The sequence below is a fragment of the Hibiscus syriacus genome, unplaced genomic scaffold, assembly GCF_006381635.1.
Source record: "Hibiscus syriacus cultivar Baekdansim isolate YM2019G1 unplaced genomic scaffold, ASM638163v2 tig00110419_pilon, whole genome shotgun sequence".
In the NCBI taxonomy this organism is placed as follows: domain Eukaryota; kingdom Viridiplantae; phylum Streptophyta; class Magnoliopsida; order Malvales; family Malvaceae; genus Hibiscus; species Hibiscus syriacus.
Genome location: NW_024062731.1, coordinates 638,695 through 666,047, shown reverse-complemented (window position 1 = coordinate 666,047; position 27,353 = coordinate 638,695). Strand labels below are relative to the sequence as shown.

At 36.6% G+C, this 27,353-nt stretch overlaps 1 protein-coding gene and 2 pseudogenes across 1 annotated transcript; 1 reads left to right on the top strand and 2 right to left on the bottom strand.

Moving 5' to 3' along the window:
• Positions 1-1,512: 1,512 nt before the first annotated feature.
• Positions 1,513-4,909, bottom strand: LOC120124550 (annotated as a pseudogene).
• Positions 4,910-7,781: 2,872 nt separating this feature from the next.
• LOC120124549 (serine/arginine-rich splicing factor SR45a-like) lies at positions 7,782-16,391 on the top strand (the record flags this gene model as incomplete). The annotated part of the gene is made up of 6 exons (XM_039143201.1): positions 7,782-7,862; positions 8,756-8,808; positions 8,964-9,072; positions 10,257-10,406; positions 10,822-10,836; positions 16,356-16,391. Coding segments are annotated over 6 exons (444 nt in total), but the record flags the coding sequence as incomplete, so codon positions are not given.
• A 7,453-nt stretch (positions 16,392-23,844) lies between these two features.
• On the bottom strand, positions 23,845-26,998 carry LOC120124598 (annotated as a pseudogene).
• Positions 26,999-27,353: the final 355 nt, after the last annotated feature.

Here is a 27,353-nt window from a genome sequence, read left to right as displayed (position 1 = left end):
ATATGTGATACCATTCGATTAAATGATTAAATTTATTTTAATTTATTAAAATTATAATTAAATTAAAAAAATATATAAATAATATAGATTAAATACATAATTATATTAAAATATTTAACTGATATTAACAACAATTAATTATGAGTGACTATATTTTAATTAAATAAAAATAAAATTATCATATATTATATTTTTGAAATCAATAATAAAAAAAAACAAACAAATATAAAATATCATCCGAAGTATGGTTACAAACAAATATAAAATATCATCCGAAGTATGGTTACATTTCAATGGAGTCGCCGCCAGGCGCAGAAGGTCGGAACCTTACAAATCAACTTCAACAGTGGGAATTCCTCTGCTATCGAGCGGAGCTTTTAACTTCCTTATCACTGATGGAACTGCTTTCTTCATATGATTAGACTGCAATTTCATTTTGTTTATGAAAAATACATCATCATCAAAATGAAATTGAAAGTCGAAACAAATCAAAATTTAGCACGAGAGAGAGGGTTACGATGAAGAGGACGGGATCGGGAGTTTTGGCTCAGACGGCAGCATTGACGGTGTCTTCGATTTTGCGGCAGAGCATGTGTTTGTCAAGGTACTCTTGCACCGACATTTCTTCCTAAAATTCTCCAATGGTGAAACTCGTGTGGTGAAGTGGTATAGATCAGAGGGAGATGATTTGTTTTTTGACCTCCAAATCTTCACAGTTCTGAGAAACTCGAATTTTACAAGAGAGCTGAGCTCTCCACTGCATTTTTAAACAATCGGGATAAAAGTGAAGTGTCTTGTAATTTGAAATTTTCAACTTCTCAAAAGCACCCCCCCCCCCCCCGTCAAATAATGAAATTCGCACTTTCCACATCCGGCAGTCTGATAATTTATTTTAGGGATAATGTCATAAATGGTACATATATTTGACAGAATGTTCAATGAGATACCTATGTATTTTGAAGCTTTGATAATTGATACAGTATCAAGCCTAAAGCCCTAAACAATTAGTTCTATAATATAAATACATTATATATTTATAAAAAGTAAAAAAAAATTGATTTAGCTCCCAAACTATTTGAATCGAACATAAAATAACTTAAATTTGGTTCACTCGATAGTTTGAGCAACTTGTGCTCAAGCTCAATTTCAGTTAAATAATTATTGAATCAAATTCAAATTTCTTTTCATTAGCTGAAGCTGAGCTCAGTCTAAATCCTTATGCCAGGAGAAGTAATGTTTCTATAATTAAAGCCCAATTCATAACTAATAATAGAAAACCAAATTATACTGCAAGAGTTAAAATTTAAAATTAAGCATATTAGAGGGTTCAAAACCATAATTTGACCAAAACTAACTATGACAGAGAATTTGATTCGTCAATTTTAATTTATTGCACCGGAAATCAAAAGAGATACACGAGCTCAGCATTAGAGGTGCCCTTTTTGATCCGTCGTGAGGTAAAGTTTGTAGTCTAATGGCAACTCGTTACATATGGAGCGCATATGAATGAAAAGTTTAAAGCTGCCACATATGTATATACAAATAGTCTGAGCTATTTCCTCATGCTACCACGAAAGCGCTGGATGAACCCATGAAATGCTTAATTGATCCCAGAAGCTGTTTCGCGGCTCCGAAATGCCTTATTCTGTAAACTCCAAGCAAGGCGGAGGGAGGGATTGTCCATTCGATGGTTGCTTGACTTCTCGAGCTCAACTTTGAAGGTCTAGACCACTTAAACCGAAGGCAGAAATCACCATCATCGTAAATCGGAACCCATGTATCTTTCCCTCGGAGCATCTCAATGAGGGAAAATGTACCTTCCGTCATGAGATCGTTCCAGGGACAAGCTGACCAGAAGACAACCGTCACCGTGCTACCTCTCTTGAAAGTCGAGTTAGCCGGAACATCGGAGCTGACATCCCCGAAATTTATACCTGATGGGGTAGAGTCCATTACGACGGGAGTGAGAAAGCCTATTTGCTTCTTTAGAAGATCGGGAGGTTGTGGGCCTGGCTCAACAGGTTGGCCTTTGATAAGTGCACTTGCGAGCTTCTGGAACTCCTGAATATAGGCACCGAGTGTGTGTGGACCATACAGCGTGGAGGCACCCTAAGAAACAAGAGCTTGTAAAAGAACTAGACAAATGATATATACGAGACTAGAAATTCCGAACACAAATGAAATCTCCTTATCGGAGTCATCATTCCAAAAATTCACACGTTTTTCATACACAAGTGCATGTATGACCAAAGAGCAATCACATAATAAACTAAAAGTGAGTTTAATGCAAATATATTGGTAGCACAAGCAATATAGCAAGTTCAAGTTCGAAGAGCAGTGAAGTAAGACACGACAGTAACCATATCAGTTGCGAGTTCTAGATCAAAAGATCTCCAATCTAAGCAAAGCTTACTAGAGTTAAAAAAAATGCTGCCAATAAAAAAATATTGTAGAACCTAATTTTTATCACTCGGTTGTTTTATATAGCCGATGAATGTTAACATTCGGGTAATTATCTATGCAAGTAATGCTGATTTGGCACTGACCTCATATCTCTGAACTTGGTACTCCTCGAAGGTAGTAATATACTGTGAATATGTATTAGTCAACCCGGCTATAACAACATGCATGTTACTACTGAATTCTCCATGACCACTGCTTGTAAGCACGGTTTTTACAGCATCGCGAAGACGCCTTCCAGACATTGTTGTAAATTCTGCTTGAAACAAAATGGTGAGAATTCATCCTTATAATTGCTCATCGTAAAGAAAAGAAACATGGTGCTCAGAAGTCAACATCAAGACATGACATGGTAGTGAATATTCAATCCAAAGTGAAAACTGATGATAGAAAAAGGAGAAAAACTACTACCTCCAGGTACACTGAGAATGACTAGCTGCCCAATCCGAAGGATCTGTATTGGAAGTATTGAAGGTTGCCAAGATTATGAATGAAGCAAATGCATCATCATTGAAATTGTTCTAGTGGAAAAAGAACTGCAAGCATTCTTTTAGACGTAAAGAGAGACATCAGAGAAGTCCAAGAGTCAAATGGTTCAAATACTTCATCAGGCATCTAAGTAAAGATAGTTTTATAGCATATTGATTTCACGGAATCACGTTACAGAGACTTGGTTGGACATGTATTTCCCCTACCATATCATTGCAACTTACCACCCAATCATACGGTTTCTTCATTTCACCAGTATCTAGCAAGATGGGCTTTGGATGCTGACAATCAACTTGTTTTTTGTCTGGAGTTTTAAGTAAGTTGCGCACGAGCCTCCAAAAAGGATTTCCCTGACATAACATTCCAACAACATTAATGTACAGAGTAGGTAAACATAAGGCATGGAAAAATGAAAAGCTGCACTTATATTCAGTGCAGTCTTAGATCACCTTGTCATCTCCTTGCTTAAAATCAAATGCCCCGGGCCATCAGTTGTTCCTGCTGCAAAAGCAAATCCCATTGCAGCCGGACATGTTTTAACTACCTCAGAACCTCCTCCTGCTTTAGGAATCGTAACTTCAAGTTGGGAGAAGCAAGATATGGGTGGCGATAGTCAACCTTTCCTTTTAGTTGCTCAGATGCTTGGTTAAACAGATCCACAGCTTTATTGAATTGTCTCTCCCCAATAATGCGAGTACTTTCAAATTCATCGGGATAGCTGCCAAGTAAAATGAAAAAAAAAATTCAATTTCAGATTTCAGGCACAATATATATGGCATGATATAAGCAAGCACAGCAGGCAAGGTATAGTACCCCGGTCCTCAGCCACAGCATAGTTCATTATTTCCGCCACATGTACTATGATTGAAGTCACAAGGAAGACCAATGCCAACACAAAATGTTCCAAGTACATTGGGACTAACATCACCACAATTTGTTTGGCAAAATGCAGACACAAATCATGGTTTATCAGCCTGTCTAAGAGCATTCCTGACACGTCTAGCAGTGCTTAAAGTCCTGGTTGCAGGCTTACCAGGAGAAGACTGGAAAGATGCAGAAAGCTCCAGCAACTCATGGTCAACATCAAAAGACGTTAAAGAAATATTGTACAGAACCAGCCAGCACATCAAGGAGTTCGAGCTACAATTAATGGATCTGAATAATAATTTTTCAAGTAATTGAAATCGAAAGCTAAAAACTTACGATTATGATGAGTGCTGGAAATGATGTTCGAGACTAGCCGAGATATTCCATCAGTATCCAAATCAGTACTCTTAATATCATTCTGCTCAAACCAATCTTCCATAAATCGTGCTGCTGCACCCTTGTTACCCCACTGATCAGTGAGTTTGTACGACTCATTGATGTTCCATGAGTCGCAAACCAGTTGAAGCTGCCCACTGAGCCCCAGTGGTCATCTACAAACTTTATAAGGGTCATTTCTTTATCAACATCATATTTATACTTGGTGCGCTCTGATGCAGGGTTATTGAGATAGGCACTCGGACTACGGTTTACTCCAGCATCTAATAGCTCTCCTGTTGACAACCAATAATCTTTAAGCATAATAAATGCATACACCTCTGGTATGCAGAACAAAGTGGAACTCACAGCAAGAAAACACCAAACAATTTCAGAGAACTTCAACATGAAAGCATACATTGCCAGAACCAATAAGGCTGCAAATTTCATGTTCCTTACCCTTGTTCACAAAAATTGATCCAGGTTGGAGATTTCCGTAAGCTTGTACAATACTTTTCTCGATGCCATCTACCAGGAAGTCAAATGACTGACGAACAAACCCAAGGGACGTAACAATGTACACCACATATTGGAGATAACCACCAGGGCCTGCACGGGTATGAATACCGCTGATAGCAACATTCTGTTCGGTATATAAGTTCCCATATCTGCAGGTATAAGAAGCAGCTAAATGAGGGTATTCAAGACAAAAGCTAAAATATTAACACCAAATATTTATCAAACTAACAAGCATTTGAACAAGTATCCCATTTCATCTATTTCAAAGGCTTTGGTTCAATCTTACTCTATGTTATTGCTTCATTTTTTCCTAAAAAACCAAAAGATCATGATGCATATGATATTTCAAATAGATAATAGCATAAACTTGCCGCGATAAATAATTACCTCGCTTTCAATCTCTCAAGAACTTTAATGGTCACTAATTGTGATGCTTTGAGGGCATCGAGATTAACAAACACTAGTTTTCCCTGCAGCTGAGCCACAATAAACGATCGAGCACGCAGCCTAAAGTGAATCCCTTAAGCTATTTGTTCTGTATTAGCATACCCCATCATATATACCATAGGGATAGTCTCGATACTTGTTCTTCGTTTTGGACATATTCGTGAGTTTATGACCAAGAGTTTCGAAACTCTCAGAAAGTTTCGAAACTGGACAGAACATAATGTTTAAAAGTATCAAAACTTTAGCAGGAGTATAGATACTCCAAGGATAGTATCGATACTTTCAGTCTGTTTTGAGCAGTAATGGCAGTTTTTGAGCGTTTTAGACTCGAGGTACCAAACACTTTAGTAATTCTTCAGATAAGACTACAAGTGAGAACATTAATGTTAATTTCAACATATAAACAAGTTAAAGTTAGAAGAAATAAAACTAGCCTTGTTGGAATGTTCAGGAAAACGACCAGGACACTTGAATTCCTTTAGAAAAGCTAGCAGAGTCTACAATATAGATTCAGTCAGGATATCCTTAGGTAGGGCCTCTTAGAAGAAAAGGTAGGTTAGTCAGGGGTATGGTTTCTGATGTAAAGAATTTCGAGGGCCATATCAGGGTAGACTAGAGGGGTGTGTGAGCTCCGAGATGCAAAATCCTCAACCGCACCATGATGTCTGCCATAGCGTAGAGAGTGAGTATTTGAGAATACTCACTAAAGCAATTTTAAAGTAGACTAGCTTGGGCGCGACGTCAAACACTCAAGGAGTGAGCTAATATAACATAACAATCAGTAGAACAGATAGCATTAGACCTTATACCAGTAAACTTGAATGTTTAAGCCTTTTAGTGAAATACATTTAGTATGTTTTAGCCGATAGTGTGACATTGAATTAGTTAGCTTAGCATTCGGATGTTTCCGTGGGCAAGTTAGTGGAATAAGCAGTTGAGAAGCAATAGATAGACCAAAGTCCAGACCAAACCAGTGCATATCAGATGTACGTCTCAGCGTGTTTATTTGGGCATGTATATTTGTAAACATTATTGTCCAGTTGAGTCATAGAATCAGTCAAGTTGGTCTGTAATATTTTTGAAGTGTACATATTTTATTTTGGAGCTCATCAGTGAAAAGATTTTTATTATATTTTAGTTTATTTTATGGTCATTTTAAAACAAGAGGAAATAAGTTTAGTTTGTTAGCCACTTCGATGGTTCCGTGTAGCACTTTAAATCGGTTGACTGTGTGTCGTACTGGTCTAGGGTGTTACAAAACTTATTTGCCTTTGTGAGGTTTTTCTTTAGTTAGCTAATTTTGTAATTTCTCTTTGGGAGAATGTGTAAGCAAGTTTTTGGGTATAAACCTTGTGTGTCTTTGTAAGATTATACTTTATCTTTGAAGGTTTGCAAATCTAGTGGATTTGAGAAATCCTTAGTGTGGATAAATAAGGTAGTGGATGTAGACTTGATTTAGAAGTCAAATCACTCTAAATTATTGTGCAAAGTTTTTAATTTTCAATTGCATCCACCACAATTCTTTCAAAGGCCAATTCACCCACTCTTGGCACATTTCGGTTGATCGTTTCGAGCACAACATATATTAATTTAATATTTAAATCATATTATTTAAATTTTTAATATTTTAAATAAGATATTCCTTATTTTTTTATAACATGTTTTTTATTTTTTAATTTCTAACAACTTTACTATTATGATATGTTTTTCTCTACCTTTTGTCATATTTTTTAGTATTTTTTCTCGATTGTTTGACCTTTTTTTTCGTTTAGCATTCTTAGAGTTAAATTTAGCGTCGTCTCGATTGATTAAGATACGCTTATTAGTATCTAATTGGTCTTCTCTGTTTTGGACTCTTATATTAGATTTCGATACATTGTTTGCGTTCATAAATAGTCTTTTATTACGCTTGACTCTAATTTGTGATTGTCAATGGTCTTTCAAAAATTTCATCTCCTGTTGTAGTTTATTTGTAGATGTAATTAGATATGTTCGTATCTATTTTTCGGTCAAATTTTTTGAATGAATTTTTAATATTTTCCTTGTTTGGTGCTTATACCATCTCAAATGATTTTCTTCTTGTATTAAATTATATGAATACGTGTTAATTATTTTTTATTTTGATTTTTTTGAAAAATATTATTATTTTAATATGAAAACGTTTTGGTTTAAGAAAAATACTATTATCAAAGGTAATAATTCTTTTTATAATTTTATTATCTTATTTGATTTATCTTCATTTATTGAACAAAAATAACTTCGCAGGTTGGATATTTTTTTAAATAATTACTGATAATAGTAATTATAATAGTATAATTATTTATATAAAATTTATTGATGGATTAATTTAAATATAAAATATTATAAACGGATAAAGATTCAAATTTTGAGACCAAATCGAAGAAGTTACCAAATTCCAAGACCAATACGAACTAGAAAAAGAATTCAGGGTCAATAAAAAGAGATACAAAATTTAGGGGGCATAATGTGGTTTATCCTTTTTGTGCACGGATCTTAAACAGGAAGGATTCAACCGAATTTTAGTGCACTCCTCACGTCCGCATCTCTAGAACCTTCAGAATACCTTTTGCACATATAAAATCTTTTAAACCTTTTTATGCGTAACATATGAAATCATCATATATATAAAAGAGAGATCAAAAAGACTCGATCATCGTCCGCCTTTAGCTGTTTTTTTGTTTAAGGTAACTTACCGATTGCAATTGATTCATAAATTTATTATTATTATTATTATTATTTTTTGGAAATCGATTTTTAATTTTGGTAGGGAATTGTTTGTAATTATTATTTGTTTGTTGAATGGGATTTACCTTCGTTTTATGATAAGAGATAGGTCGTCCTTGAATTAAATTATTTATTATTACTTGCAAAATTGGAAGTTATTTTGAATTTTGGAATCTTGTTTTATGAATTGGTTAAATTTTTATAATGAAAATTGCTCTTGAATGTTTAATATAATACGTAGAAACAGCTGCCTAATTTGTAATCCGTCTCTATATTGGCGTGATAACATATGGAAATGTTTATAATATTTCAATTTATGTCTTATATGTTACTATTTTTGGAATTTAATCTGGTAGGTGAAATTGAAGTTCTAAAATTTCACATCAATCGGTTATATAGATTGAATTGAAAATTTGATTGTGGACAATTGTTTCTGGATGTGATGAAGTTTGTTCTTTTGTTTTATGAAAATGAGTTTCTTCTTTATCCAGTGGAATATTGCCAGGACCGTCTTGTAAATTTTGGTGACCTTGTGCCATAACAATAAAATAGACCTTTTAAAACTAAAATATTAGATATATAAATAAGTTCACTAATATTTTAAAATTTGGTGATCTATACCATAACAGTAAAATAAGCCTTGGACTTGAAAATTCTTGGGTCAAATATTCTAAATACACATACATACAAAAGGCTTAAAAAATTTTGAAGGTCCTTACAAAAATTGGGCCCTGTGCGGTTGGACAGCCCGCACAGACCCAAAACCGGCCCTGAATATTGCAGAGTAAAAACTGTAATTAAATGTTTGGGAATTTATCAAATACTGAGCTGTTTATTATGGTCACTTTTTCAGATTTCCTACTCTAGAGGATCAAGCTATTCCCCTTCTCCATCTCCATACAAGAGGTACAGGAGGTCCATCTCAAGATCCCAGTCAAGGTCAAAGAGTCGTTCGAGGCATTATTTAGTCATCTATTTCTGCCTTACTGCTGCTTATTGTATCTTTTGTCTCTAAATTTTGATGTGCTTTCCAGTTTGACATTTTTTTATTGGATTGGTAGGAGTGCTGAAAGTGATGTTGAAAATCCTGGGAACAATTTGTATGTGACAGGCTTGTTACATCGGATCACCAAGAAAGAGCTGGAGAAGCATTTTGCAAGTGAGGGAAAGGTATGGATTGGCATAACTTTCTAAGTGTGCATTGTTAATTTTGAATTTGTGAATATCAATTATAAAAAAAATCCATTTCATTCTAGGGGTAAGCATTCGATCGAGTCAATTTGAGTAAAAAAAAATTCGAGTTGACTAGTCATAGCTTATGACTCGGACTTAACTGGAAATTTTTCCGAGTCGAGTTTAAGAAATTAGAGTTGAGTTGAGATGTTCGAGTTTCTATAAAAATTTAATTATAATTATTTATAGTGTTAAGGTACGGATTGGTTCCAATTTTTCGATTTTCTCTAACCATATGATATATATATATTCTTTTCACATTATAATGTTATTTAATATATATCACTTACAATCTAAAATTATAAAATATTTACAATATTATATTTTAAAGAAGGTATTTTGAGGATAAAAGATTGATGAGAGTACAAAGGAGCCAAAGAATTGATATGAAGAAAGAATTTGTAAACAATCGTAGTCAAAAGATTAAATTGAGTAAAATGCAAAGCTAAAGGACTAAATTAAAAAAAAGTACATTTTTAATAAATAAAATAACAATTGAAGTTACATAGGTATTTTACAGTGGTATAGTAGCATGCAATTTAAATTTGATCGAAAATGTACTTTATTTAGGATGAATTGAAGAAACTTGAAAATAATGCGAAATTGAGAGATTAAATTTAAAAATTAGAAGATTTGTTATCAAAAGTGGAATTGAAAGTTGATATGTATTTTATGATGGTTTAAGAGCATGTGGTTCAAATTTGGTAAAAAATAATTTAAAATAAAAGGAGAAATTGAAGGAATGGTAAATCAGGGATCAAATCGCAAATTTGTCAAAATACTCATCTAAATTTTCGGTTTTTCAAGTTAATTGGGTTTTTGAAATTTCAACTCGAACTTGAAAACCAAATTGATAATTCGAGTTGACTCTAATAATTGATTTTTTTTTCGATATTTAGAGTCGAGTCGAGTTTTGCTCATCTCTATCCATTTTTTTGATGGTATATCATTTGACCTTGTCCATACGATCACACAATACATCTTTCAAAGTTTGTATTTGTATTTCAAAATAGTAAATATTGGTTGCATGAAAATCCATTCCTTTCAATGATGATACGCGGATCAACATTTTTGACATGGTTAAGAAATATCTATATTTGCTTTCCAAGCTCAATTTATAGGTTGTTGATGTTCATCTTGTGGTTGATCCGTGGACAAGGGAATCCCGTGGTTTTGGATTTGTTACAATGTCGACTATAGAGGAAGCTGAACGATGCATCAAGTATTTGAACCGCTCTGTTCTGGAAGGGCGTGTCATTACGGTAGAAAAGGTAAAAGATCCTGAATTTAGTTTATCTTGATTAGTGGCCGCTTTGACAGTTAGGTAATTGATCCTTGCTTAAATTGCATAAGAATTATGGATGGTTTCCACTTGTAAGTTATTGTGGCAGCAGGTTAGCTGTGTGTTGCAGCTCTTCACCAAATTCCAAAAGTGTAACACCTAACCAAACAAATCAAACACAACAACAAGAATCAGACTGTTAGGGTTGTATGCCCTGAATTTCTCTCTGTATTCAACTGTTATGTCTTTTGTTTCAATTATTCTGCATATGGATTCAAATTTATATTACCTCTTTCTGATAAAAGAAATGGAAAAATGGAAAGCAGTTGTACTCTCATCCAGCACTTATTGTTTGTGGACTTTTTGTAATTTCACTTTCTCATTCTGAGTCGTGTTTTCTGCAGGCTAAGAGGCGGAGGGGATGTCACGGTTACAAGAGAAGATCAAGACGAGGAGATTAGAATTGAAGCGAGGGAATTGGGGGAAATGGGCGAGGAATTAGGGATTGAGAGAAAAGAGAAGGGAATTAGGAATTTCAATCTCTAATGAGACGGCTGAAGGTATTTACCTTGAGTTGCATTAGAGGAAGAGTTGGCCAGAAGTGATGGGCTCTAACGTGGATCCAATCAACAGCCCGAAGGAGGAAAATATCTAGTTGCAAGGAGTCTATTAGAAAATCAGTTATAAAGTTGTCATCTTTTTATTTGCTATAGTACATTGTAATCAAATAAATACTATGTACTAAGAAATGAGAAAGATACCTGATGAATGAATGAATTTTTTCCTGTAATCTTCTTTCTTCTTCTAAAACCATTCTTCTTCGATATTTCTTTTTCTATTATTTCGGTTCATAACAAATTGATATTCAGAGCCTCGTTTCTTGGCATTAGCAAATTGGGAAAACAAAAAAAGAATCAAGTTATGGCAGAGTCGGCTGAACTTACTGTCATTCAGCAGCAGATTGAAAATTTATCAAAAGAGTAGAATAAGTCAGTGATGAAACGAAACCTCAAAATGGTGGGAGGAGCAAAACAATCGTCTAAATAATCTGGAATCGAAGATGAACACCAATCAAGCTTATATAGAACAAGTCCTACGAATATTAACGGAGAGGAACGATGAGCAGGACATGGCAAGCTCAGAGAAGGAGCAGACTGTTACGCCTACTCTAACTAAGGTTGAGGGAAAGAAATCGGTGATAGTGACAGTGATTAATGATAAGTCTAGATTCTCGTACAATATGAATGAACCATGTATCCTCAAATCTAAACCCTATGAGTCGCAAATGGAAAATCAAACAAGATAATAATGGGGCAAAAATGGTTCAGGGAGGGACAGTAGGAAACACTGGATTTATAATTCCTAGGCCTAAAGTAGAGCTAACAAATTTTGATGGAACTAATCCAAGGGGCTTGGTATAAAAATGTCATAAGTTCTTTCATCTCTTTGGAATTCCTGAAGAGCAAAGAGTTGAGTTAGCTACAATATATTTAGAGGGAAAAGCTGAATCCTGGTTCGATGGTTATATCATGAAAAAAAAAACGAGTACATTGGCATGAGTTTGAAGCAGACTTATGTCATCGATTTAGTGATATGCAATATACAGATGTCATAGAAGAATTTAGTAAGCTAATTCAGAAAGGAACAGTGGAAGAATACCAAGTGAGGTTTGAAGAGCTTAAACCTTTCATTTTAATGCAGAATCCAACCTTGGGGGAGGAATTTTTTGTGTTCATTTTCATAAGTAGACTGAAGGAGGAGTTGAAACATAGAGTCAAAGCTCTCAACCCTAAAGAGTTAACTGAAGCTTGTAGGCAGGCAAAATTATATGAGATTTCAATGGAGTTTGAAAGCAAAAGACAAAAATAAAATTCAAGATTCCCACCCTATCCCACCCAAACAACTTTTAACAAACCATCTTCAAAAAAAAACTTTTAACAAACCTGCTGCTAGTCCAACAACACAGAAGGTTCTACCAAATCCTTCTAACAAGAATAATTTGTTGGAGTATCGCAGATTGAATAATTTGTGTTACAAATATGGTGAACGATTTCAACCAGGCCACCAATGCAAGTTACGACAGTTGAATGCCATGGAGGAATTGGATAACCAGGAAGAAACAGTCATAATAGAGGAAGTTTTGGGAGAGTCAAGTGATAAAGATGAGAATCTGGAAATTTCAGTCAATGCTCTCACAAGTAGCATTGGGTATACTACAATTAGAATTCAAGGCTTGATCAAGAGCAAACCTCTCAATATTCTTATTGACAGTGGCAGCACACACAACTTTATCACTCCTAAGTGGGCTAAAGCTGGTACTGAGTTAGTTTCAACTCAACCACTGCTAATGGTGAGAAATTATTTAGTTCAGCTACGAGTAATCAATTATGTTGGATCATGCAAGACCATCAGTTTTTTCATGATTTTCGGGTGCTTAATCTAGGCGGCAACGATATGGTTCTTGGAGTTGATTGGATGCGCAAATATAGTCCAATCCTTATGGATTTTAATTCCATGACTATTACTTTTGAGAAGAAGGGACAACAATTATCTATTCAAGGACATCAAGCACCATTCCTTATGAAAACAGTTTCAAATGACAAAATGCACAAGATTACTACTAAGGATCCAGATTTATTGGGAGAAATCTATTTCCTAACTATGGAAACTGATGAGCAACATGTACCTTATGAGCTACAACCATTATTAGCAGAGTTTGCAGGAGTTTTTGAGGAACCTAAAGGATTACCTCCTGCACGAGTACATGACCATTCAATTACACTTAAACCGGGTGCAACCCCGGTCAATTTGCGGCCATACAGATTTCCACATCATCAACAAACAGAGGTGGAAAGACAAATTTCTGATATACTAGCAGCCTCTGTCATTCAAGCAAGCAAGAGCCCTTTTGCCTCACCTTCTTACTTGTGAAGAAAAAAGATGGTTCTTGGAGATTTTACGTCGATTATAGATAACTAAACTCTCAAACAGAAAAAAATAAATTTCCAATACCAGTGGTGGAAGCCTTATTAGATGAATTACATGGAGCATCCTATTTTTCTAAGTTAGACTTAAGGTCTGGCTACTGGCAGATTAGAATTCAGCCTACAGACATCTACAAAACAGCCTTTCGCACTCATCATGGACATTTTGAATTCAAGGTAATGCCCTTTGGTCTCACTAATGCACCTGCTACATTTCAATCTCTTATGAATGATCTATTTACTCCCTATTTGAGAAAGTTTGTTCTGGTATTTTTTGATGATATATTAGTGTACAACACTACACTTGAGAAAAGTTTTGGAAATATTGACACACATCAGCTATATGCTAAGAGGAGTAAATGTTTCTTTGGCCAAACACAAGTAGAATATTTAGGCCATATTATTACTGCTCAATGGGTTTCCACTGATCCATTAAAAATTGCTGCCATGAAAAATTGGCCACTTCCTCAAAACTTAAAATCTCTTCGAGGATTTTTGGGGCTAACAGGCTATTATAGAAGGTTCATCAAAGGCTATGGTGCTATTAGTCGGCCACTTACACTGATGTTAAAAAATGATGGTTTTACATGGAATCCTACAGTATTGACAGCCTTTAATCAATTGAAGGAAATAATGTGTAAGGCTCCAGTTTTGGCTCTTCCTGATTTCACTAAAGAATTTTGCTTAGAAATTGATACGAGCTCAGAAGGTATAGGGGCTATTTTATCCCAAGGAGGTCGTCCTTTGGCATACCTTAGCAAAGCTTTAAGCACTAAAAACATGGACCTTTCTAACTATGAGAATGAATATTTGGCTATTCTTTTGGCAGTTTCGAAATGGCGACATTATCTTGAATGTGGTCCGTTTGTCATTAAAATAGACCACGAGCCTTTGAAGTATTTATTAGAGCAGAAACTCACAACAACAATTCAGAACAAAGGATTGACTAAATTGTTGGGTTTGGACTACACAATTCAATATAGAAAAAGGCGTACTAATGTTGTGGCTGATGCTTGTCAAGACAATTTGTGCAGGAGGGTGAGTGTCAACAGATGGGGGCCATGATTATAATTCCGACTTGGGTGACAGATATTGAACAAAGCTATGAAAATGATGATGATGCTAAAGAGTACATTCGAGCAGTAACTATTAACATGTTAGTGTTCCAAATTGGAAGTATTCAACAAAAATAGAGTTTATGTGGGACAGTCTGGTGCTTTACGTTTGAAGATATTACAGATTTTACATGACTCTCCTCATGGAGGCTATTCGGGTATTCACGCTACGTACCAGTGGGTGAAATCTTATTTTTATTGGCCTAAACTTAAAAGCATGGTCTCTACTTATATACAACAATGTGAAGTCTGCCAATGCACTAAGGTGGAGCATGTGGCTAAACCTAGACTACTACAACCAATTCCAATTCCTCAACAAGCATGAGAGGTGATAACTATGGATTTTATTGGAGGGTTACCTAATTCTTTGCATAAGAATTGCATTTTGGTGGTGTTAGATAAACTGACTAAATATGCTCATTTTTAGCACTTTCTTATCCCTACACTGTGATGGAAGTAGCTAAATTATATTTAGATCATGTTTATAAGCTTCATGGTCAACCTAAGATGGCCATTTCAGATCGTGATAAGACCTTCACTAGTTTTTTTGGAAAGAACTAATGAAGCAGTTGGGAACCAGCACACTCTCTAGCACAGCTTACCATCCTGAGACAGATGGTCAAACTGAGAGAGTGAATCAATGTCTTGAACAATACTTAAGGGGTTTATGTTTCCTAAAACCTACTCAATGGGCAAGATGGTTACCTCATGCTGAGTGGTGGTATAATACAAACTATCATACATCACTTAAAACTACCCCTTTTGAGACACTCTATGTATATAAACCTCCTACAATGTTATGGTGTTCTGAATCTAATGTCAACAGTGTTTAGACATTATTACAAGATAGAGAGCAGATCAGGCAGATTGTGAGAGATCGGTTACAGTAAGCCTAGAATCGTATGAAACAACAAGCTGATAAAAAACGTAGTGAAAGAAAATTTGATGTGGGTGAGGAGGTGTACCTGAAACTGCAACCATATAGGCAGACTTCCCTGGCAATCAGAAAAAAACTTGAAGTTAGCAGCTCGTTTTTATGGCCCTTACAAAATTCTAGAAAAGATTGGTGATGTTGCTTATAAATTGGACTTACCAGACACTATTTAAATACACCTTGTTTTCCATGTCAGCCTTTTGAAGAGAAAATTGGGAGAGAAGACAGTGGCTTCATCCGAATCTCCTCAGGTAATAGATGATGGACGACTGAAAGTATTTCCTGAGAAAATTTTAAGCAGAAGAATTGTAAAACGAGATAACCGTGCTGTTACTCAATTACTGGTTTGATGGACGAATTTGAGTGCTGAAAACAATACCTGGGAAGATTATACAATCTTGCGTGCCCAGTTTCCTGAATTCGATCATTAGGGAAAAGGATCTGTTGATGGAGGAGGTATTGTCACGGTTGCAAGAGAAGACCAGGACAAGGAGATTAGAATTGAAGCGAGAGAATTGGGCGAAATAGACGAGGAATTAGGGATTGAGAGAAAATAGATAAGGGAATTAGGAATTTTAATCTCTAATGAGAGGGTTGAAGGGATTTACCTGGAGTTGCAGCAGAGGAAGAGTTGGTCAGAAGAGATGGGCTCAGACGTGGATCCAGTCAACAACCCAAAGGAGGAAAATATCCAGCTGCAAGGAGTCTGTTAGAAAATCAGTTATACAACTGTCCTCTTTTTATTTGCTATAGTACATTGTAATCAAATAAATACTATGTACTAAGGAATGAGAAAGATACCTGATGAATGAATGAGAATCATTTTTCTGTAATCTCTCTTATTTTCTTCTTCTAAAACCTTTCTTCTTCGATATTTCCTTTTCTATTACTTCGGTTCATAACAGGGGAGAACTCCTACTCCTGGAAGGTATTTGGGATGAGAACGCTCGTGGTATTTTCTAATTGATGATTATTCTGTTTGTCTAGATTACTTGGTATCTGAGGATGCCAGATTATGATTTTTTTTAAATTTCTTCTCTGTATGCAGCTTGTCAACGTTCTCGAAGCTATTCATCTTGTAGGTCTTACTCGAGGAGCCGCAGTCGATCTCATCGTTATTCATCTGACAATAGTAGTAGTAGATCATACTCCCCTCGACAGAGGTCGTATTCACGTTCTTGTTCCTCATAGTGTATCCTTAGATGACCGCTACTACAGAAGCTTGACCGTTCCTACTCTCTTGATGACAGATACTATAGAAGACATTATGGGTCTTACACTCCCGATGAACATTACTATCGTAGGCAAGACCGTTCCTACTCACCTGATGATCGATACTATAGAAGACAAGATCGTTCCTATTCACGAGATGATCGATACTATAGAAGGTGGGATCGTTCCTACTCACCTGATGATGGTACTACAGGAGGAGGGATCTTTCCTACTCACCAGAAGATTGGTACTATAGAAGGAGGGATTGTTCCTGCTCACCAGAAGATCGGTACTACAGAAGGTGGGATTGTTCATGCTCACCAGAAGATCGGTACAACAGGAGACGGTACAAGTCTTATGATTCTGTAGATTGTAGAAGTTATGGAGACCATTCTGTTTCTGGGAGTCCTGCACCACCTGCGTCAAGGAAAAGTTCTAGGAGGTGCTCACGTATTGGGAGCCCTAAGCGAAGGAGTAGCTCAAGGCAGAGTTACTCACGCATCAAATTCCCTGTAGAGAGGTCGAGGGACATCTCACGAAGCATTTCTCCATCACGTAAGAAACTTACCAAGGATCCGGAGTGAGGGTCTCATCGCAGTCGTTCAAGAAGTAGAAGTGCAAGCCCGTCATCCAGATCTTTTTCAAGATCAGTGACTCCGAGGTCCGACTCTTCGTCCTAAAGGATAGTGAAGGATTACATATGCTCCACTATCGTTGATACGTGATTGGAAGAGAACGTGTCTTTAAATATGGCGTGTTATTTTCAGGGATTTTATTATTAGGTTTGTGAAACTTGGATCTTGAGAACTCAAATCAAATTGTAGTAGAAATTTGCTCTCTCTCTCTATTGTGTTTTATTTGATGACTTAAGTACCCCGAGTTCTTGAGACATGTCCACTCCTTGCGGGAAGGGTGGTGCAAGTATAGGTATTGTAAGCCATGATCCAGTGCGTATAGCATTCGAGCTTCTATTCATGATGGGTTGTATAACGTAAACAAGGATCACCATCAAGTATATGGATTAGGGATGGGGATGGGCCTGAATTTAACGGGTTCTGACCCGATCCGATCGAATCGGTTTTTTTTTTTTAAAAATTGAGTTTGGGTCGGGTTTGGATTTAGGGTAAAAATACCATACCCCAAACTTTATATATTTAAGAATAATTATAATACTTATTTATATATAATTTTTTCTAATTAAGTCATTGTTTTTATTGAATAAAAATAATTTTTTTATTATTTCGGGTCGGGTCGGTTGGGTTTCTAAGTATATATCAAGTCGGATTTGGGTCGGGTGAAATCTTATTTTGGTCTGGTCGGGTCTCGGGTGGAGTATCGCTTGGTCTCTGATCGGCTGGACCAAAAACCCGACCCGACTCATAGATGTGTAGTCTCCCCCATCATTTTCTGAAACACGTGGTGAAACCCCATCTCTTCAAGGAGAGTGAGTACTTAGAGCACTAGAAGCTCTCGAGCCTGATCAATGGATCAAATTTATGACCTTTTAACTTTCAAGCAGGCTGTTGCCGGAGAGAATTCATAAACTTTAGAAGTAGTTTGAGCTTTCCGTACCTGGTTCCATCTAGAGCGACTTAACTCTTCCGTCACTCGTTGACGCATGATAGATAGTTCCGTATAACATAGGGACCTCTCGAGTATTTATTTCAACTGCTATGCTTCAGAGTATTTATTTTAAACCAATATGAAAAATATAATTATCTCATTTATTCTGTAACAGATTAAATTACTCCTGATAGAGACAGAGCAAAGATATTAGTATGAGCTATGATCTCCCTTAAATGATAATATTCAAGTTTAGTTCTTTTAAATTTGATATTTTTAAGTTCAAATAAAAAAATTACATTTCAACTCACTATATGAGAAAAATCAATTTAAACAAAAATTATAAAGTTCTAAGTTAAAACAATGATTGAATTAAATTTAAACCTTTAAAAATCCATAATTTACTTTTAGCTTCACACATACTTATAATACAAAATCGTCTTAATACAAAAATAAATGTCTAAATTACGTCTCGAAAAATGTTTGTGTCATTTTTTTCACTAAAATTAGGTACATAATATTTTAACGTTATACTTTTAGATATCCAAATGTTAACCGTCATTAAAAATCTCCTTTAAGTGATACATGTCACGTTCTGATAATTTTAAGAATTTATTTAAAAATTTTAAAAATAAAAATATTTTTTATTATAAATAAATATATTATGTAAAAAAAACTTTTTCCCTTCCATCGTCCCCCGTCCGGCGTTTTTCCCAAAAAATCACCGGTGACCGATATATTTACCGATCTAACACCGGTCAGACTATATTTCCCGATCTAACACCCTTAGCAGTAAAGCACGCCCCCTGCACCGCGTTATATGCTGATTTGGCATCACGTGGGGTAAGGCGCCCCCTGAAACGCTCCTTATACTGACATAGATTCACGTGTCTAAAGCGAGGGGTAGGTGTGTAATTACACGCGGGGCAGGGGTCGCGCCTTACCTTTGAATCTGACACACGTCAGGAAGGCGCGCCCCCTGCCCCGCGCTATACCCATAATTACCCCCATACCCCCGACGCTTCACACCCCAATCCTCCCTATAAATACCCCCATCCTCAATTACTTTTATCACACCAAATTCTCTCAATTTCTCTCAAATACTCTTATAATCTCTTCTAAGGTATATTTTATTATATTTTTAATATTTTGTATTTAATTTATTTAAGTATTTAATTTATTTAATATTTTACTTATTTAATTTTTTTACAGATATAAAATGGCAGATGGTCTACTTCGCTTGGATGCAAATCATATCTCGACACGATACGGTAACATTTTAACGTTTTAATTTAATATTAGTAATAATTTGTTAATTATTTAATGCATGCTTATTAGATTAAAATTAATTTTTGTAATTATTAATTTTAGGAGAAGGATCGTGTATTAGATCCTTTTATTAGGAATCTTAAGTTAGTGATACCTAGCTGTGTCTTGCCGTATTTAGTAGATGCTGGATTCGGTTACATAGGTAGATATCAGAGTCACTGTAAGATAGAGCCAGACCTGATATCTGCCTTAGTAGAGCGGTGGAGGCCAGAGACTCACACATTCCATCTTCCGTGCGGAGAGTGCACGATTACACTTAAGGATGTTTCTATGCACCTGGGGCTTCCGGTGGATGGAGATATGATATCGGGGATCGCGTAGGGTTCATGGACTACTTTGTGTCAGGATAATCTAGGACGTGTCCCGGAAAATTTTAACGGTGGTCAGATACCGTTAAATTGGTTAGATGCCAATTTTCGTGATTTGAGCGAGGACGCGTCTGAGGATGAAGCTAAAATGTATGCACGGGCATGCATACTACAGCTGATAGGAGGGTTGTTGATGCCGGACAAATCGCGCAACCAAGTTCACTGCACGTGGTTGCGACACCTTGGAGACTTTCATCTGGCCGGATCACTCAGTTGGGGCTCGACAATTTTGGCTTTCTTGTACAGAGAGATGTGTTGAGCCACTAACTACAGGCGTAATGCTATCGACAGATGTCTCCTGCTGCTACAGTCTTGGGCATGGTATCGATTGTCCTTTTTATGTCCCGTTGTCAAGAACCCATTCGTATTTCCACTATTATTGAGGTAATTGTAAAACTGATTTCATATATTAATCATTTTATACAACGTATAATATTTTTTTTCCTCGAATAGGTGGTATACTGATAGGAAAAATCATTAGGAGCTACCTGATGATTTAGAAAAAATTTGGGTGCTCCTCGATCAGAAGGCTGGCACACAGGTATGAATTTTAATGTTTAAAAATCGATTTTAGATTATAGTTATATAATTAGATTATTATTTGATAAAAATTATATATTTGTTTTAGTTTGAATGGGTGCCATATTCTACTGATGATGTGAGGACGGTGATCCCACCTGAGTTGAGGGGACCATTAGATGTTTGGATGGCGATGGTCCCCTTGATCTGTTATGCGATCGTCAAGTGGCACTCCACTGATCGCGTGCTCCAGCAATTTGGTTATTTCAACCAATTCCGGAAGCACCTCGCAATATGGACGAGTTGCATAACACAGATAGACGCGAAAAGACAGATACAGATTGGCTGGTGAGGCATCATGAGTGGGTCGTGTTGTGGGAGGATCGACATCGGAGCCTTCCCCGTAGAGAGCCCATTTTACTTGACCTCTTGATGGTTGCTGACGGTTATTATGAGTGGTTAACAGTAACAGGAAATTGTTTCTGCTTCCCGAGGATGCACAAGGGTAAACCTTTCCGCGACGTCGACAAAGACGTTCACCGACACATCACCATCGTCACCCGACTCGTGGACGGAGAGCAGGTGCTTCCGGTTCATCCTCAGCTGCACCAGCAGGACCTTTACAGCAGCCACCGCAACCATATATGATGTCGCCACCTCCATGTGCTCCACATTTAGGTTGAAGAACCTACTACTTTCACGCATTCCCCTTGAACTAGAAGGCATATCGACATTGAGATTGAAAAAGTTCGCAGTCGAATGCCTCCCCTGGAGCTTGAAGCCATCGTGTCAAATGGAAACTGCACAGATGATTGTGTCGATGAAATCTCCATATGGTCAAAGAAATTTGCAGATGAATGCTTTCCCCTTGAACTGGATGCGGTGTTGCCATACGGATTGTTTGTGGACCCACCTCGGTATATATCGTAAGGAGTTGCGGATGAATGTCTCCCCATTATAACATTAAAATCATTACACATTACTGTAGTCGTGCTGTCAACTTGATCAACTTGTTCAGCCAGCCCATAGTGGGAGCTTAATGATTGACCCTGAACAGCACGCACTTGAACAAAATATGCATAGATCTCAATATCGGCGTCTGAATAATTACTTTGAACTTCAACCATCATTTCAACATCATCATTGTTCGAAAGTTCGAACGCTGTATAAGTTAATGGAAACAATGACGTTGGAAATCTGTACTGCAACGACGATATTCTTCTACTACTTCCAACATGAATCTTCCTCGAAATCTTCGTTATCAGCTCCTCAAGAGTTATGTTTCTCTTGAATGATATTTTAACACGCTCATTTGATACGAAAACAACGCCGATTTCATCTTCTCGAATTTCACCATCATAATAAACAATAGCTGAAAGTCGCGTCATTCTTTGAGTTTAAAAGTTCGACAATATTATATCTGTAAAAACAATAACTGAAACAAACCTGATTAAATAAATAATATATGAACAAAAATATAACACAATAAAATTTTTACACATCAATGTAAATAATTTAAATAATATAATTTTATATTATTACCTGCACCGCAAAACTATTTCGACGTATGCTCCCGCTTTCTAATTTTACAAACACAAAAATTAATTGAAAATAATTAGTATAATATTTTTTCAAATAATCATAATAAACAATAAGTATAATAAAAAAAATTATAACAAAATTACCTTATAACGAAAAATCACACGAACTTCTAAATCAAATATGAGAAGATTGCCAGAATTATTGACTCGTTGACGGAATTATTGTATTAATTTATAAGTTGAGAGGAGAGATGTGAGGAGATGTGAGGAACTTAACGGGGGAGAAGGGTATTTATAGCCGAAGTCGCTATACAAGGCGCGGTACCTGCACCGCGCCTTATATAATTATATAAAGGTATGGCGCGACCCCTGCCCCGCGCTATACCTCTACGTGGCGTAAGACGCGCGCCCCAGGGGTCGCGCTATACCCACGTGTATCCATGTCAGCATAAGGCGAGCTTCAGGGGGGGCTTACCCAACGTGGCGCCAAATCAGCATATAACGCGGTGCAGGGGGCGCGCTTTACTGCTACGGGTGTTAGATTGAGAAATATAGTCTGTCCGATGTTAGATCGGTAAATATACCGGTCACCGGTGATTTTTCGGGAAAACGCCCCCTCCCCTTTTACTTTCCTCTTCCACAACAAAGATCCCTTCTCCTTTCTCTGCTTCACTGTTTGCGACAACTCTAAGCTCTACCACCACCTAATTTTGCTCCACCTCTCCAACTGTTCATCCGACTTTTCGCTCCACCTCTCCACCTTCAATGCTATCATGTCTATCTCTTTCGTATGTTCGCTCCACCTCATTTCGTTACTTCGTATTACCATTCAATGCTACTTTCATTAAGCGATTAGTTGTTTTCAAGGTTGGAGTAATGACAATTTGTGTTAGAATCATTTTGTTGTCATAAATTAGGGTTACAATTAAATTTAGGGTAGGGTTATGGTTAAGTATGTATTGCCCGTCCAACTCAGTTGGTAGAGCGCAAGGCTCTTAACCTTGTGGTCGTGTGATCGAGTCTCATGGTGGGTAATTCATAATTGGAGGTCTTCTACGGAAGCTGCTCTCAACTTGGCGTTGGGGGCAACCTATTACTCTACCTCCCCCTTATCACATTACATATGAGAATAGGGTCAACTTGTTATGATTATGTATGTAAGGGTTTAGGTATTTAGGGATTTTAGGTAATATCAAAAGTAATTATAAGTTAATGGGTGGCGGCAATAGGTAAGTGGCCTTTCAACAACGGAGATGGTGGCCATAAATGAACGACAACGGTCGAAAATGATTTTGAAATTATAGATTTTAAGGATTTTGGAGTTATTTTATAATTTTAAAAAACTTTAGGGGTTTTCAGAATAATTTTAGTTTTTTTTAAAATATTTTTATTTATAAAAAATAAAAAATATAACGGTATGAACCTAAAAATATAACAGAGAAAACATTAGACACATATTTTTGATGAAAATTTTTTAGATGCTAATTCGTTTTTCGAGACAGTTTATGCACTTATTTTTTTACATTAAGCCTACAAAAGCTTCTTGACTTGAGAGAGACTAAATTACTCCCGAAACTTCGAGGGTATTTATTCCAAACCAATATGCCTCACGGATTCCCTACAAATGTGAAATGACTGACATTGGTGGTGCTTCCCTTCTGTAGCAATTCATTTTTCAGACCCCACATATAAACCAGAAAGCGATGGAGATAGGTCCATGAAAGCTTCCAACATTCATAATTTCCTTTCAATATTTTTTTATTAATTTCAGATAATCAGATTATGTGCATAGTAAACATGATGCAGAATACATTACATTTCTTTGGCTTTATACAGGAAGGTGTCGGGGATCGTTCTTTCTTTTTACAGGATTCACTACTCCCCTCTCCTGTTGCCGTTGATACTTCACACTCCACATTCCATTTTCGACTAAGGTTTACGACGACAAGTCACGAGACTTGTTCATGAATCTTCTGACAACAAATTATGCATGCAACCGATTAGAAAATTACAGGTACATGGCTAAATTAGCAAAGCTACCAGTCAGTTCATAACTACACATTTTATACAGGTTATAAAACTATTTCATAAGCTTATATAGCTTATAGTCTAAGCATCCTGTTATCACAAAATCACCAGTCATTCACATCCAATGCATTGTAGAGACTAAGCATTCAATTCATACCAGATTCTTCAAAGTCGACTCTCTCTCCCGTAGAAAATTTATTGTAGAAAAGTGCCGCAAGAAAGTATAAGAGTGATGTCAGTAACAGAAATCCTTGGAATGATCCAACCAGCTCAACAAAAAAACCGGCTCCAACCGTTCCCACAATAGCAGCAAATGTTCCAGCAGTATTTGACAACCCTATGGTCAGAAATAAAGAGATCATTAGTTAAACCATTTAATTTGCAGCATGAAGTTTAATGCTTAAGGCAGTTTGCTTTCCAACTTTTCAGTTGAAGAAATAAATGAAATAACATACACATGATTTGAACATAATATCATACCATGTAAAACACCAGAATAATGTGGAGCAATCTCTGGTAACGGAAACAAAAAGGAGAGAGTTAGAAGAAAGAGAAAAATTCATTCAATCTTATAACTTAACGTTTGAAGAATACTCAGCAATCTGACCTGAAGGTTGACAAGGAAACCGCAATGACTGAAGGCTTTAAGTCCAACGGCTAAACTAAGCCAAGCGGATGCAATTGATGGAGTTTTTGCTGCAGTTAAACCAATCAGAGCAATCGCAGGACCAAAAAACCAATGGACTGCAAATAAGAAACAGATTGGATGCATATTAAGCAGAAAAGAAGTTAGAACCAAATGAAGACGAGCATATAACAATCAATAGAAAATAAGCTAATATAAGAGGCACCATTTAAGACTCATTTTTTAAGTTAATAGCATAGTTATCTTTGAACATTACCTGCATGATCTTGCGAGTCAAAGTGATACTGGTACCAGTCCTTATCAATGTGTCTGACCATAAACCAGCTAGGTATCCTGTACATGCCATCATGCACCATGGAACGGCACTAAACCATGCTGCTTGTCTGAGATCAACATGATGGACCTGTGCCACAATGGTCCTTATTTGCAACTTAAAACAAGATTATATTCTTGCACACATCACAGAACGAACAGCACATGGTTAAGTTTTTCCCTTACCGAGTTAAAGTAGATAGGCATCCATGAGAGAATAACAAAAAAGCCCTGGAAGGTTTGGTAAAAGGTTAGAGTAATTGAAGATACATGAAACCACCTCACAGAAAGCCTGAAAATAGATGTTGTAACGAGAATTTCCTGAGTTGAACAACTTCCCCCTGTAAATTAATGCACGATGCATCCAAATTCTAAAAATGTGTGCATTCACTGGAAGGAATACCAAAAACTATTAAATTCGTGTGTGTTGTAGGGAGGTAGCATGGTTACGTTGGCGGGCAATACAAGGCAGCAGTGCACTGCTTGAACTTGGTAAGAAGAATACAGCAGAATGTTCAGAGTGTATCCACAAGCTGCATAATTCTAGTAAGTTTTGAATATTTTTAACATGATCATGTAATAAGCTACAGGGGAAGGAACGAGCATTACCCAGCTATGCATGGCATTTGCAACAATTAGAGACCATGTTGGCATTTTAGAAAGCAATTTTCTGAATGGCGGGATCATTGTGGTTTTAGGTTTGCTTTCCACTGCATGAGATTTTTGTCTCTTGTTCATTATGTATTCTAGTTCGTATTTTGATATCTGGGGACTTCGGGCAGGAGTACTTGAGGTTGCAGATAACCATACTAAAACCCAGAGAAATCCGCATAGTCCAAATATCACAAAAGGTCCAAATATACCACCTTGGGACATGAGAATTGGGGACAATGTGAGTCCTATTGCATTTCCAAGCTGAAATCCAGCCATTGCCATTGCAACAGCCCTTGCGCGTTCTGTTGAAGGAAACCATCTAAAAGAAAAAGTTCGCACACTACTTCAACAATTGGGCTTGCATATTGTTACTACAAAGCTGAACTTGCTCGAAGGCACATGATTTAAATCATCAAGTTATGGTGATCATCATCAAACAGTAAATATAATCAGATCATCAATACCTAGCTATCATGTTGTTCATGCAAGGAAGAGCTACACCTTCTGCAACACCAAGCATAGCTCTTGCAAAAAGTAATGCCAATAAAGAGTTTTCAGCAGCCCAAGGTGTAAGAAATGTAGCTAATGACCACAATGCCACACCGCATGCCATTACGGCCTTACCACCATAATAGTCCACTAATGTCCCTCCAGCTATTGGTGAAATTAAGTATCCCCATAGAAAGGATGACTGCAACAAATTTTACACAAACGAGTGAGAATCAAACACTTGATACATTTTTTTGCTAAAAAAATTACGTTTTGACACAAAATTCAACTCATTCCCAATCACAAACAAATTCTGTATCTTCATAGTTGAATGGCAAAGTACCAAAAACCGAATGTAGAATCAAGAGAAGCAAAACAAATCGACCTGAACAATGCCGCCAAACGACCGGCTCCACCCATGAGCAGCTGACAACGGTACAATCGCCACAGACATCACGACTCTATCCGCATTACAAAGCGCCAAAGCTAAAGCCAGCATCGCCACTACTTTAACACGCTCGGAAGTGATGAACTCGGCAAAACTCGTCGTCGACGACTCAGCCTCGCCTTTTTCCGGCAACGAACCGAACTGAGCATCGTTGGATGAAACCCTAATTCGACGAGACAGAATCCTTCTCGACCCACCCGAGCCATCTCGCAACAGCTGTTGAACACTCACATCGTGCCTCGAATTTACATCTCCGAAGCATTTAAGATTCGAAAACTCAATACAAGGATAACGTAATTGAAGTCTACAGTGCTTATCGTGGGTAATTTTAGGGTTTTTATAGCTGCTAAGAGTAAAATTGCGAACCGGTCGAATTAAGCCCAGTGTTGAGTTCATCGTTGAAATGACCGCCGAATGCTGGCCTGCCAAGCCGTAGATGCCTATTTAATAATGGTAATCCTTCAAAATGACTTAAATGTCCCTAACATTTCCCGTGAACTATGGAAGATTTATTTGTTGATTTTCAGGGCCGAGAAAATAAAACTTGATAAAATTACAATGAAGGAAATTCTTATACATTAACCATGTAATTAGTACAAATTCTTATAAACATAATTATAGTTTTAAAACAAGGAAATAATTAAAATTATAATGAGGAGTTACAACTAGAGTTTTAAAATAAGTAAATAATTAAAATTATAATGGAGAGTTACTACTAGAATTATAAATTAATTATGTAATTAGCATAAATTATTGTAATCATTGACACACAAAATAATCACTTAATATCATAA